The sequence below is a fragment of the Rhagoletis pomonella genome, unplaced genomic scaffold (assembly GCF_013731165.1).
Source record: "Rhagoletis pomonella isolate Grant_MI unplaced genomic scaffold, Rhpom_1.0 Rhpom_scaffold_00008, whole genome shotgun sequence".
NCBI classification, from domain to species: domain Eukaryota; kingdom Metazoa; phylum Arthropoda; class Insecta; order Diptera; family Tephritidae; genus Rhagoletis; species Rhagoletis pomonella.
The window spans coordinates 46023101-46035884 of record NW_023458562.1 but is presented as its reverse complement, the minus strand read 5'-3'; the positions used below and the strand labels follow the sequence as shown (position 1 = coordinate 46035884).

At 37.1% G+C, this 12784-nt stretch overlaps 1 protein-coding gene and 1 long non-coding RNA gene across 3 annotated transcripts in view; one reads left to right on the top strand and one right to left on the bottom strand.

The window, feature by feature from the left end:
* The first annotated feature begins 48 nt into the window (after positions 1–48).
* On the top strand, positions 49–3999 carry LOC118744975. The gene is made up of 3 exons (XR_004993602.1): positions 49–150; positions 206–250; positions 3853–3999. It is a non-coding gene; the product is annotated as an uncharacterized LOC118744975 (long non-coding RNA).
* Positions 2569–12784, bottom strand: part of LOC118744970 — an 89975-nt gene continuing 79759 nt past the window's right edge. Inside the window, exons 7-13 of one of the 2 annotated variants that reach the window (XM_036478446.1) lie at positions 11824–12256; positions 9922–10087; positions 9732–9840; positions 4939–7370; positions 4761–4878; positions 4137–4586; positions 2569–4071 (exon numbers count right to left, since the gene is read on the bottom strand). In XM_036478446.1, the coding sequence (XP_036334339.1) occupies positions 3218–4071; positions 4137–4586; positions 4761–4878; positions 4939–7370; positions 9732–9840; positions 9922–10087; positions 11824–12256 (4562 nt within the window). In that variant the 3' untranslated portion in view covers positions 2569–3217. The remainder of the gene's footprint in view (positions 4072–4136; positions 4587–4760; positions 4879–4938; positions 7371–9731; positions 9841–9921; positions 10088–11823; positions 12257–12784) is intronic. The other variant, XM_036478447.1, reaches the window with a different exon arrangement.

The following is a 12784-nucleotide window of genomic DNA, read 5'->3' as shown; positions in this document are numbered from 1 at the left end:
TAGCGGTATCGTCATCGGCGCCACCTCTGTATTCTCTCCACCGTGAGATAGATCGTGTCAGTTGACACGTTCTCCGTTTTTACGTCCGTGGGTAAAAAACTTGTTGTTAAGTAATCAATATATGTAACTAATAAACGGAACACAATATATGTATGTATGTATTTCAAAAGAAAAAACTCGTTTGATATTTGCTTTAACCTTCCAGGAAAATCTAGAACTCATTTGGAAATTAAGGTGGGCTAAAGGTTCAGTAAGTCTACATTTAATTAACGTACCATAAGTCCCCTTTCAGACACGTCAAGTCTTGCTTTCAAGTCTGCTCGTTCGTAGGCGAAGGAGGTGAGAAGAGAGGGGAAGAGTACAGATATCTCCGTACCGTCAATTCGTTTCAAGTTTTCTTGTCTCTTTTGATCTTTTCGTTGCTTCCCAATTTAAGAACCAAGGACTTGAATTCAATTAAACTTGACGCGTGTGGAAGCAAATAGAAAACACAAAAGAGAATGCGAAAAAAATTGCTTTCAAGACTTGACGTGTCTGAAAGGGGACTAACCTAGTATATTGGCCAACGCAATCAGGGCTATCACGGAATCCATCGTAGAAAATCTACGAATTCAAATGCCCGCTACGAATACGAAAAAATTGCTATCACTGAATCCGAGTGAACTCGAAAATATCGTTGCCAGCTTCGAATGCTGATTCGAAATCAGTTAGTGCAAAGGAAACAACAGACATTTATGTATGTCATTTTGCGCACTATGCCCAATCAGGCGCAATGGCAGAGTGTGAAAGGCCAATTGAGAGAGCAGAGTTCGAGTCCGGGTCGTGGGACAGTGGAGATTTTTTTCTTTTTTTATTTAGTTTTTGTTTATTTTTTTAATAAATATATTTTTTTAAGTTTATTTTTAGTAGATTTTATTATTCTAAATAGAAATTTTTTTTTTTTTTAATTAATTTTTATGATATTAAAGTAATTAGGTTTATTTCCTAATAAAATGTTGCTAAACTATTATTTCCTCGATTCATGCAAAATATTAATTCATTAAATAGCGTCTGCCAGATGAATGCGTGTATGTACATACATATGTATGTATGTATAGCATTGGTATTTTACGTTGTATAGCATTGGTATTTTACGTTGTATAGCATTGGTACGTTTACACAAATATATGGAATTATATCAAACTATAACAAATTTGGAGTATAATAAATATTTAATATTAAAAATAATACAGCTTTCGTCCACTATTTTTAAGATTGAATGATTTTAAATTTTGTTCCGACAGCATAATCTCGTCGTAGAGTATCTGTACGAATCTTCATTACGAACGGATTCAATGAAGGCTCACTACGAATTTCGAATTTACGTTCGTAGCCATTCGGATTCCGTGATAGCACTTTCGTAGATTTCACGAAAATCGAAGCTACGATGGATTCTGTGATAGCCCTGAATATATTTTTGTTCAGGAATTTTTTAATGCTGCTTATGTGCGGCAATGGGGCAGTCAACTGAAAAGGAAATACAAAAACAGAATATTTTCGCTTCTGGCTAAGTTGACGTGTTGACTAATCATAGACGATTTCTTACGTAAGTTAAGTCTAGACTAACTAAGCCTTGAATGTTGTTATATTCTTTAAATAAAAAGCTTAAAAAATTTCACTTACATGTAAACTTGTTTCCCTTACTATTATTTCTACTTAGAATAATGCACCCCATTAAGCCTTAAAAACGGCCGGATATTAATTTTTATCAAATGCTTTTTTTATAATTGCTCACTTGTTTACTAATGATTTGTTTTATAATAATTGAAAGGAATTGTGTTAAAACGATTCTTAGTATAAATACAATTAAAAAATTTAAACTGAATCTAGGTAGATTTCAACCATCGCCTTGCAAGATATATAGTGGTTTACGCTTTATATTAACACCTAACATTTTTTTATGACAAAGTGAGAACATTTTGTATGTCTTTTAACATTTTTTCTCATTACTATTTGTGATTCCACATCATGAAGTATTAAAAAAAAGTAACACTTATCCTTATTCTAAAAAACATTCAAGTAGATACAGCTAAAAAAGTACCTTTAAAATTATACTATTTTCATTTTATCCAACAACCCATGATGCAACAACTTACTCAGAACTGACGAATTCAGGCGAAAACATGCCAGCCTGCTGCATATGTATCTTTTTTGGTATATTTTAGGGAAAATATGGTACAAATGAAACATTTTATACAACCATTGTTTTCATATTAATAATTATATAATTTGCAGTAATTTACAAAATCCATATTTTCGATCAAGTTGCAAGTTTTCGCAAGTAAAAATCTTTCCAGCAGAAATTTGCAACTCTATGTCATTTCGCTCTATAATTGTCCCTACTTTGCATCTTTTTGGGTACGAGAACGTAAAAACTGTGGTAGTTTTCTACAATTTTGGATAATTTTAATGCGAGGACGCTCCTATACTTTAAAGCAGTGCTTTCTTTAAAATTTTACGCCGTTAAGTTCAAACCTATAACTTATTTATATTTTTTTTTGTAAAATAAAAACAATGATTTTTTTTTTGTATCCCATTAATATAGGTAATGCAGTTTATTTATATATTATTCACGAAGAAAATGTTACAAATAATAATGGAAAAGTAAGTGATAACAAAGTTTTCTTTATTTTTCTGTTTATTGGTATAAATATTTCATATGTGGCGATGTAAGTGAAGTTGCTGGTTGTCTTGCGCAGAGTACTGATTCATCGAGCGCGCCTATTTATTGACAAGCTATCACGCACATGGCTTCAAGCCAATCGCCTATGCACACGCGTACTTGTATACATGCTCACGGGCAAGAGTTCCAACAAAAAACGAAAAAGCGCCATTCATTATTTAAATTAAGAGCTTCGTATACATTTCTAAATTAAGATAAAAAAATTAAACTAAAACCATCAATATGTTTGTTGCAGTTTTAAAACGTTGATATCATAAAATAACAATCCATTCCCATTTTTATGCAGTTTCCCCCAAATTGGAATATAATACATAACACATTTGCACGCATAACCTCATACAGAAATGTGTATATATGTATGAACATATGTGTATATACAACAGCATAAAGGTGTAATTCACATTCACATGTGAAATGAATAAACGTAACCCCCGCTTAATATTTTTCTACTTTTTAAACAGCTTTTATGCTTCCCTGTCGACTAGCTTGCACTGATTACATAACGGAACAAAGCCCAGATGTTTCGACGCCGCACTGTACTTTTTTCGTTTTTGTCAGCTTGACATTTTTCAATGACTCTTTCAATTCATGCGGCAATGGTTCTTCTTGCGCCGGCGGTGGCGGCGTTGTAGTGGGTTGTTGCCGCTTCGCAATATTCTGTACAATTGTACTTGACGTGGTCGGGGGGAAATAGCGCGGCGCTGACGATGTACTACCATAGCTACCAATTACAGATATCGTACTTACATTGGACTCCTCATTGGCAGCTATATTTTTCGTATTGCTGCTGCTTGACACCGGAATAACGGTGGTGGTCCGCGCGCCCATAGTGCCGCCGCCACATAAAACCGGTATCGTGGATACAACACTTATGGCCGATACATTGCTATACGACGCTGTATTTTCGCCCCCGATAGAGCCGTCACTATTGTCGCCTGTATGCGCATCAGAAATGGTTGATGCTTTGCTGGGACTACCACCCATTGAATGGCTGGAGGCTATTGCAGTTGAGGCGCTACCACTATTACTATTATTATTGTTATTACTAGTACTACTACTATTTGCTGATATACTACTCTTAGCAATATTTATTTTAATTTTATTAACTAAGCTAGCCAATGGTATCGCAGGTGATGGACCAACAGTGGACAAATTATGCTCGTCTTCGGTGCCGGTATTGCCGTCAATGGAGGCATTCAAATCAGTTGGCGCTGCAGCTACATTTGTTGCTGAACCCTCGGCGAATTCCGTGGCATCACTTTGCACAAGCGATTGTGAGGAAGGCGGCCGTTCGGTAGTGGGCGACATGCCCGACGTGGATGAGGTAATCGTTTGGGTTTGTGTTTCTTCTGTAATACATAAAAAAAAAGCTTCAGAATGATGAATGTAAAACGAATTTTCTCCTTATACTCACCACTGCTCTGTATAGAAATTTCCTCATCAGGCGGTATCAACACAGTGCCTACATCCTCAAAACCGTCATCTTCATCTTCATCATCATCATCTTTAGGCTCTTCCTTTATTTTTACATTCATAAATGACAATTGTGAGGTTTCATCAGCATCTGGCTGCTCTTTTTCCACGTACGTATCCAAGTCTGTGAATGGAATATTCGGCTCCTGTATTTCCACATCCGATCCCGCGGCTTCAGCGTCAGCCCCTGCATCAGCTGCTTCTGCATTGTCCTCGTCATCAATGTCAATGGGCTCATTAACTGCGTTTTGTGGTGGTACACTCTCCGGTACGTACTCATCATCATCGTCGATTTCCGTCACCGAGGGTTCTTCATTCGGCAGCACGATAACATCATCGTCATCATCTTCCACCACTGCGATGGAGGTGGAATTCGCATCTTTATCTTCAACTATGAAAAATTAATAATCAATGAAGCATTAGGATAGACAAAAATTGTATGCAGACATTATTGAATACTAATACTTGTTTAACCGAAAACAATCGGGATTTTTTCATTTTTTTCAATGGATTGCGCCTTGCAAAAATAATCTAACGTACACTTAGGCAGTGTAGTATAACTTACCATCGCTCTGGTCGTCACCTTCTATTTTAATAATTACGTCGTCATCTGTGTTTGTTTCATCTGCTTCTTTGTCATTCGTCTTCTCATCTTTTTCTTCAGCCTTGGCATTGAGAGCAGCCTTACAATTTTTAAAGGCCTTGTTAGTCATACCACTCACGAATCAAAAAAACAACATTACCTTATAGTCTTCGTAGCATAACGGATGATAGATTTTATCCTCAACCCTTGTGGCATTCCGCAAGTGCCACTCCTCAGTTTCCTCGTGGTAGAATTGCTCGAATTTCTCTTGGCACATATCACATGCACGATCGACATCTTCCGGCAAGGCCGGACAACTCAATGGTACTGGCGAATTTAGCCACTTTTGATTTGATGTCTCATCGCAAGCTTCAATGTCATTTTGCTGCGATTCGAAGAAATTCTTCTCACGTTCTTCCAAATCTTCGATCTCTTCATATTGCACCCAATCTGCGAGATCATAATACCATTTACGCGAATGCGCTTTCCGCGATAGATCTCGTTCGCGTCGATTTTGTCGGAAATGCCAATCTAAATGCTGACTGTACTTGATGGTCTGCTCGGGGGGAAAACGAACGCCACAGCTGCTGCACTGCATGCCCGAAAATAGTGTGTCCACAATTGCCGTTTGTCGCGTCTTGACTGTTTCCGACTTGGATAGGTCGATTGGCCTAATGGCGACCGGCTGTGGCGCTTCCTCTTCAAGCGCGGCAGCTGATGGCAAAACACCAGCATCCTTGTTACTAGGCGCTACGACGCTACCGGCTCCGCCCAATATGCCAGAAGATACTAATTTTTGGAAAAGCTCATCTATATTGATCTGATTTAATGCCGTTGCAGAGAATATTGGTATAGCCGAGTTGCCGCTGCCCGCTGTTCCAACCACTTGCGGTTCAATCACTTCAACCGCTGGCTTTTCATTCTCGGGAGCCTCAACCTCGGCCTCCGGCTTAACCTCTGCTGTATCAATATCTTGTTCAATCTTTGCAGATTCAGTCTTAACATCCAGCTCCGTTTTTACACTTTCAGCAGTTGGTTCAATAACCTCTTGTTTCGGCGCCGTGGTAATTTGTTCAATAGGCTCTGGTTTGGGTGGCTCTGTTTTCACATAAATCATATCTTTAATGACAATTTGGCCAGCTTTCAAGCCTTGCGGTAGCGCGCCGAATCGGATGAAGTAACTCACACCGCCAAGAACGTAACTTTTGGGCAATCCACCATACTCTACTTTAGCAGGTTCGCCATCAAGTAACACAGTCAATAAATTGTCCGCAAATTGTACAGTGTGGTCTTGGTTACCCAATTTAAAGCATTGCGGCTTCGCATCTAGGAACAACGGTATAACGATGTGCGCATCCACAATCATATTGATTTTGCCTACAACCAAGTCACGCCGCAAAGCACCAATGTTCACTTGTGGGGGCGGACCCTCAGCTTTTAGTATATGTATTCTATTTTGTATGGGTATCGATACGGGCGGTCCACCAAAGTAAATTTCGTACCAGTGCTCGTCAATGTACAACTCACGTGATGGAAATCCGAAACGCAACCGATGCGGCTGGCCATTAATGCTGAAAGTTTTGTAGTCATCATTGAATTGTAGCGCTATTGGCGGTTCATCATCAATGATAATCGAACGCTGACCGGCCTGAAATCCGATTTCACGCGGCTGGTCCAATTCCATGAATACAATCGCGACCTGATCATAGATGCGTATTTCCTTTAACAGACCATCAATAGTGATGGTGCGCACCAAATCGGCTTGTGGATTGTCGATAGAGTTACAGGGCTTCGGTATGTTGGGCGGCAGTGGAATAATCGGCAGCACTGGCGCCAGTGGCGGTGGCGGCACGCTGCTGCGTATCATTGGGCCTGGATTAACAAACGGTGGAACTGGTGCAATACCGGGTGGCAGTTGCATTTGCCAAGGCATTTGCGGATGCATACTGGGCATAGTGGGGGGCGGCGGCGCACCACGGAAACCACCACCAGGATGTGGCCTCATCATGCCGCCCTTCGTCCATGGCTTGGAGTGATTGGGATTACCTGGCCCACCAGCGTTAGCAGCGCCATCCACTTTGTCGCCCCACTTAGAAGGTTTTAACCGTTTCTCTCTTTGCGGCTTCGAACGTGCCGGCGCACTTATGTCGCTGTTGTCATTGCTACGATCATCGTAAAGGGGTGATCTAGTTGAAGTGGCACTTGTGCCCAAATCCGGTGCAGAAGCGGCGGTATTGTCACTTTTGGAATTTCTAATCAACTTTGGAATGCGTTTCTTCAGCACGGCTTCACGCGCCGCAGCTGCACGCTGCGCTTCGACGGACTCATCGTCGTCAATTTGCTTCGAGTGTGCTGCATTGCCACCAAGTGATTCACGCTTCTTAGCTTCCTTTAATTTGCTCGTTTCATTGATGGACATCACCTTCTGCATGAGATTCTTGTATTGATCTTGATTAATGGACTTAGTTTCGAGTAGTTCTTGTGCCTGTGCAACGATCGTGCGTATTTTTTCATCATTCGCATCCTGTGAGTCATCGTTCAATTCTGTCTCCGAAAGTTTAAGACGTTGAGAGGGGTCTTTGGCGGATTTTTCTGCAATTAATGAGATGCGAAGGCCATAGTTAGTGATTAACTTGAGCTTTCAAAAAAGGCAAAAATGGGCATTTAGTTTTTAATTTTGTTATATACATACCGGGGATGTTGCGAATATTTGTATTCGCATTCGTTATGCGAATGATTCGCATCATTTTACACATTCGCATCGCATCAAATGATACGAATGTTTTGCGAATGCGAATATGTACATGGGCAGAGAGTCCACTCCAATATTGTTGAAATGGATCTAAGTCTGTTTAACAAGGGTGCGGACAATAACCGGCTTTTAGCTTCAGGCGCTAAACGGATAAGTCAAGCCAATTGATGGACCTTCAACAAGTTCTGCTAAAAGTCTTACACGCAAACTAGAAATAATTTTAGATTCCTCCAGCGAAAGCGAAGGCTCGGTGTAGAGTCTGGAGACATTAAAAAATGTGAAATTATAGCTCAATTGAAGGCCTATCTTAAAGAAAAACGAGAAAACACTCTCGATTGGTTGAAAAATAAACTAAAATACAACAAATTGTCAGATCTGGCCCGCAAATATTTGAGCGCTCCACCCGCCAGCGTTCCAAGTGAACAATTGTTCAGTGTAGCCGGCCTTATATACGAACCTCTAATAAGTCGCCTCATGGGAGAAAAGGCAGCAAAATTACACTTTTTTGAAATATAATAAGCCCCTTTTGAACTTTGACTACTACATTAACACTCTGTATAGGTTTTAAGTAATAAAGCGATGACTTAACTTGAGCCTTTTTAATGTTATTCCTAACATTCCCATTCCGAAAATTCGAATTCGCATTCGCGAATGTGAAAGATATGACATTCCAAACATCCCTAATATATACCTTTAGTACAATGCAAATACATATGGGTGTTTCCAGCGGAAGGTCCACCACGACAAAAAAAATAAAAGTTTTATATCTAACGTATTTACGGGCCGATTTGTCTGCTTTTTAAAGTATATACTGGCTATGTAAGTAGAATCATGTTTGCATAAAATGGTCTTCCTAGGTGGTGCCAAGGTCGAGATTATTCGAAAAACCGTATTTATGGTCCGATTTGGTTCGAATTTGGCGTATGTGGTTGAAACATAATAAATCATAGATTTTTAATAATTTGACCCTGAATTGGCGCGGAAGTCAAAATATAAAGTATATTCTACATAAAATACAAGTTTTATTTGCGTTAAAAATTCATTTAAAAGCAATATTAACAAAAATATAACGATGGGAATTTATGTCACGTGACGCCACGTCACGTCACGTTTCACACTTGGCGTTGTAAAATAGAATTGAAACAATTTGCATTAATTCAAAAAACTCTAAAAACAACTAGAATTGCTCCAAATCATATTAAAATAAGTTTCATGAAAATAGCCATCCACAATTCGCAGTTTTGCGATTTTGTAAGAAAAGAAAAAATCAACTTCAATTTTTTGTCACGTAACGACACAAATGCTTATATTTCAGGACCAAGCAGTTCGATTGATTTCATTTTTCGGTTAAATATAGAACTAATTATGTGCTATACAATGGCCCACAAAAGTTAAAGAAAACAAATGGTATTCCTTTTTTGTATCACATTGAAATCGTACGACTGTCACGTGCGCCACCATGGGAATGCCCATATACATGTCCCATTAAATATATAAAAAATACAATGGTAATGAAAAAATTATAGCCGCACCAATTTTAACATATTATTTTTATTGCCATCTAATTTTAGTTATTTTTTATAAAAAATATAGTTCATTCTTTAACAAAACCCGTGTAAATTCAAGTTTCCAACTTTTTGCTATATTCAAAAACTTTCGTGAAAATTTCAAGCTTTTTCAAAAATTCTAAAAAATCAACCATAATTTTTAGCCATTTGAAACTTTTACTTTATTCTACTAGAATTCAATGGGCTACAGAACTACATACTTAGAATCTTTCTAGGAAATCTTTACGAAATTTTGTTGAATTTTTTTAAATATAAAAATTAAATATTTTAATTCAGTGTCACACGATTGGTACTTTTGTACAGATTTGTACAAGCGGACTGTTGGTACAAAATAAATAAAAAAATAGGGACGACAACTTTTTTGTAGTCAAACGATTGGTACAATACAGCGAACTTCTATGAAGAGATAAATATTAAAACGGCAAAACATGCCGAAAAGGCAGAAAAAGGCAGTATATCCAAAAAAGGCAAAAAAAAGGGCAAAATTTAAAAATAAATTTTTAATCAAGGAAGACATGAAACGTGATTTTTTAATTTGTTTACAGATACGACTAAGCAGACAAAATAGGCAAATGCCTTAAAATCCTAACCCTGATGATTAAGATGCGATAATGATAAGAAGGATATACCCACCGGATTTATTTAATTTGCTATATTTTGTTGCTTTCGCCAGTTTGGCGCGTACGTCATCCAGATTTGAAGTCTTCTTTAACGGTGATGATGTTTTTGTTGTTTTTGCAGTCTGCAAGTTAAATAAAAAAATATGATTTGAGTAATAAAAAGAATATTTTCATTAAAGGAGTATAGGTTATCTTCTATCCACCTTCAAATTATTCCAACTCTCCGCGTGTTGCTCATCAGTGATAAACGGCGGCGGCGGTGGTGTCGGTGATTTGCTCGCACTACGCGGTGGTTTCTGCTGGAGCTGTGCAGCCAATATCTGTGGCGGTATGCCAGTGCGCAAATCCACATCTTCATCACCGAATAATCTAAAGCGAATTTTCAAGAAACGATTGCGTGAAATTGGTAACCATGAACAAAAAAATTTAAAGACAGTGTTATCCATCTTCGGCCATGCCAAAGGCTTTATACCTTTCATGAATATATGTATTAGAAAATTAAGCTTTACGGCTCTATTCGGTATCAGTGACAAATTCTTGTCACAGTTTTTATTACACGGTTGTTTGTCACAGTTTATATACAGTCAGTCAATAAAGTTTAGGTACAGCGAATTTTTTACAATACGGGCAACTATTTTTTAAATATTTTATTTTTCGCAAATTTTTTATAAAAAATATGGTTAATTCTACAACAAAAACCCCAAAAAGAAATGTTCCAAACCTTGTGCAAAACTAATAAAAATTCTGCAAAATTTCATTCAAGTATTGCACTTTTTATTTACGCTCTCTAGAAAAAAATTTGAGTATGCAGTTTTTTACCCATTCAATTTTAGTATAATAAAGTGCAAGTATGAGGAAGCTAGGACTTACCATTGATTTTTGGGAAATTTTTTTGTTGAAGGTGTCGCACATTTTTTCCATATAAAAAAATTATCAAACATTATTTTATATGGAGAAAACGAGCGACACCTTCAACAAAAAAAATTCCTAAAAATCAATGGCAAGTCCTAGCCACCACAAACTCGCACTTTGTTATACTAAAATTGAATGGGCTAAAAAACTGCATACCCAACTTCTTTCTAGAGAGCGTAAATAAAAAGTGCAATATTTTTTGCGGAATTTTCTTTAATTTTGCATAAGGTTCGGAACCCTGATTTTTGGGTTTTTTGTTGTAGAATTGACCATATTTTTATAAAAAATTATCGAAAAATAAAATATTTAAAAAATAGTTGCCCGTATTGTAAAAAATTCGCTGTACCTAAACTTTATTGACTGACTGTATATATATATGAAAAAGTTTAAATTTGTCAGTAATACATTTGCCACCGATACATTAATTTACCTATTATTATATTTTTAGCCTACAATTATGAAATTTTAAAGTAATATTTATTGGTCGCCGTTAGAAAAAAGGACCAAAATTCAACTATATTTTGTATAAACTTCAAAAAAGCACTTTATTATACAACTTTTTCTTAAAATTTCAGACCTTTTAGTGAAATTTGTTTGAATAAATCGAATAAAAGGTCTGAAATTTTAAGAAAATACAATTGTTTAGTTTAAAATCTCTTGTATGGGAGTTATGTCTAAGTTATAGTTACTCAATCTTGATGATTTTTAACCGACTTCACAAAAAGGAGCGAGGTTATCAATTCATCGGAATATTTTTTTATATATGTAGCCGGATAACATTACACCACGTGAACCGTTTGCGATAATTTTGATCGGATAGGTGGTACGATACATATGTACCTCAAGGATGGTTCCATACTAATTTGGTTTAGTTCCGATTTTTATATGAACATTGAAATCGATTGTTGTTTTTTGCTTAAAGATTACTTGTGACTATCAACTTTCTATTCATGATAATATTAAAAGAGTGGCACATTTATTGTCCTAACGATAAATACATTACAATCAAGTTTAAGTTGGACATCTCTAATACTGAGGTAATAATTTGCGTTAAACCAGGCAGACGGACGGGATTAAATCAATTCAGCTCATCTGTTCATATTCTTGCACTTATAAACAACGAACTAAAAATACCAATTAATCTTCATGAAAGGTAAAAAAAAAAAACATTTTGCACAGGGCTCAGTACTTACGCATCAAATTTCGCTGATTTACTCTTCTTGGCAAGCGGTTCCTCCAAATCCACATTACTTGTAGATAGACGCTTTTTGTCCTCGCTGCCAGTGGTATCTACATCCATAGGCTCGAAAGCGACTGGCGACAACGGTGGTGCTTTTGGCTTAATCAGCTGCTGCTCCGACGTATCAATACTCATGTGACGTTTTACACTGGCACTACTACTAACACCAGTATCATCTACTCCGACAACGGCACCGCCACCGCCGCCAGCGCCAGCGCCATCTTCGTCATCAACAGCAGTAGTTTCGGGTTTTCTCAATGTTGATGCACCTTTCGTTGCCGCCGTTGCTGCCTCAATTGTACCCGTTGATGCTGTTGTTGTAGTTGACAATTCGTCGTCATTATCGCGAGCAACAGTTGTCGCTGGTTGTTGCGCTGTAGATTTGTCTAATTTATTATACAATTTCTGAATTTTAAACGACACTTTGGGTGATGTTGTTGTAGTAGTTATGGCTACTGTAGTGTTCTTATCATTCAGCTTCGCTTCAGAAGCTACTACGTTTGGATCTAATTTTGGCACATATGCAGTGGCGATTGGAGGGAAATGCCTTAAGTCAATGTCCGTTTTCGCAGCGATTGCCAAACATCCGTCGGCCACTATTTTAATATCTAAAATTGGTTTTTTTATGCTTACGTTTTTTTTTTGCTAATTACGTTTTGTTTACATGCTTACTGACTTATTTTTTCTTAATTACTATTTATTTGTTTATTTTTTTTTGGATTTGCATTTATTTCACAAAACATTAACATTTACCATGAAATTTACAAGGAAGGTATTTATTTATAAATAGAAATGATTGTAAGAAAATTAGCAAGCTACTAAAAAAAAAAGAAAATGTAATTCTACAAAATAAAAGAAAAGGTTTTCAATAACTTAAACCAATTTTAAAAAATTAAAAGTAGCGGACAAGTCTT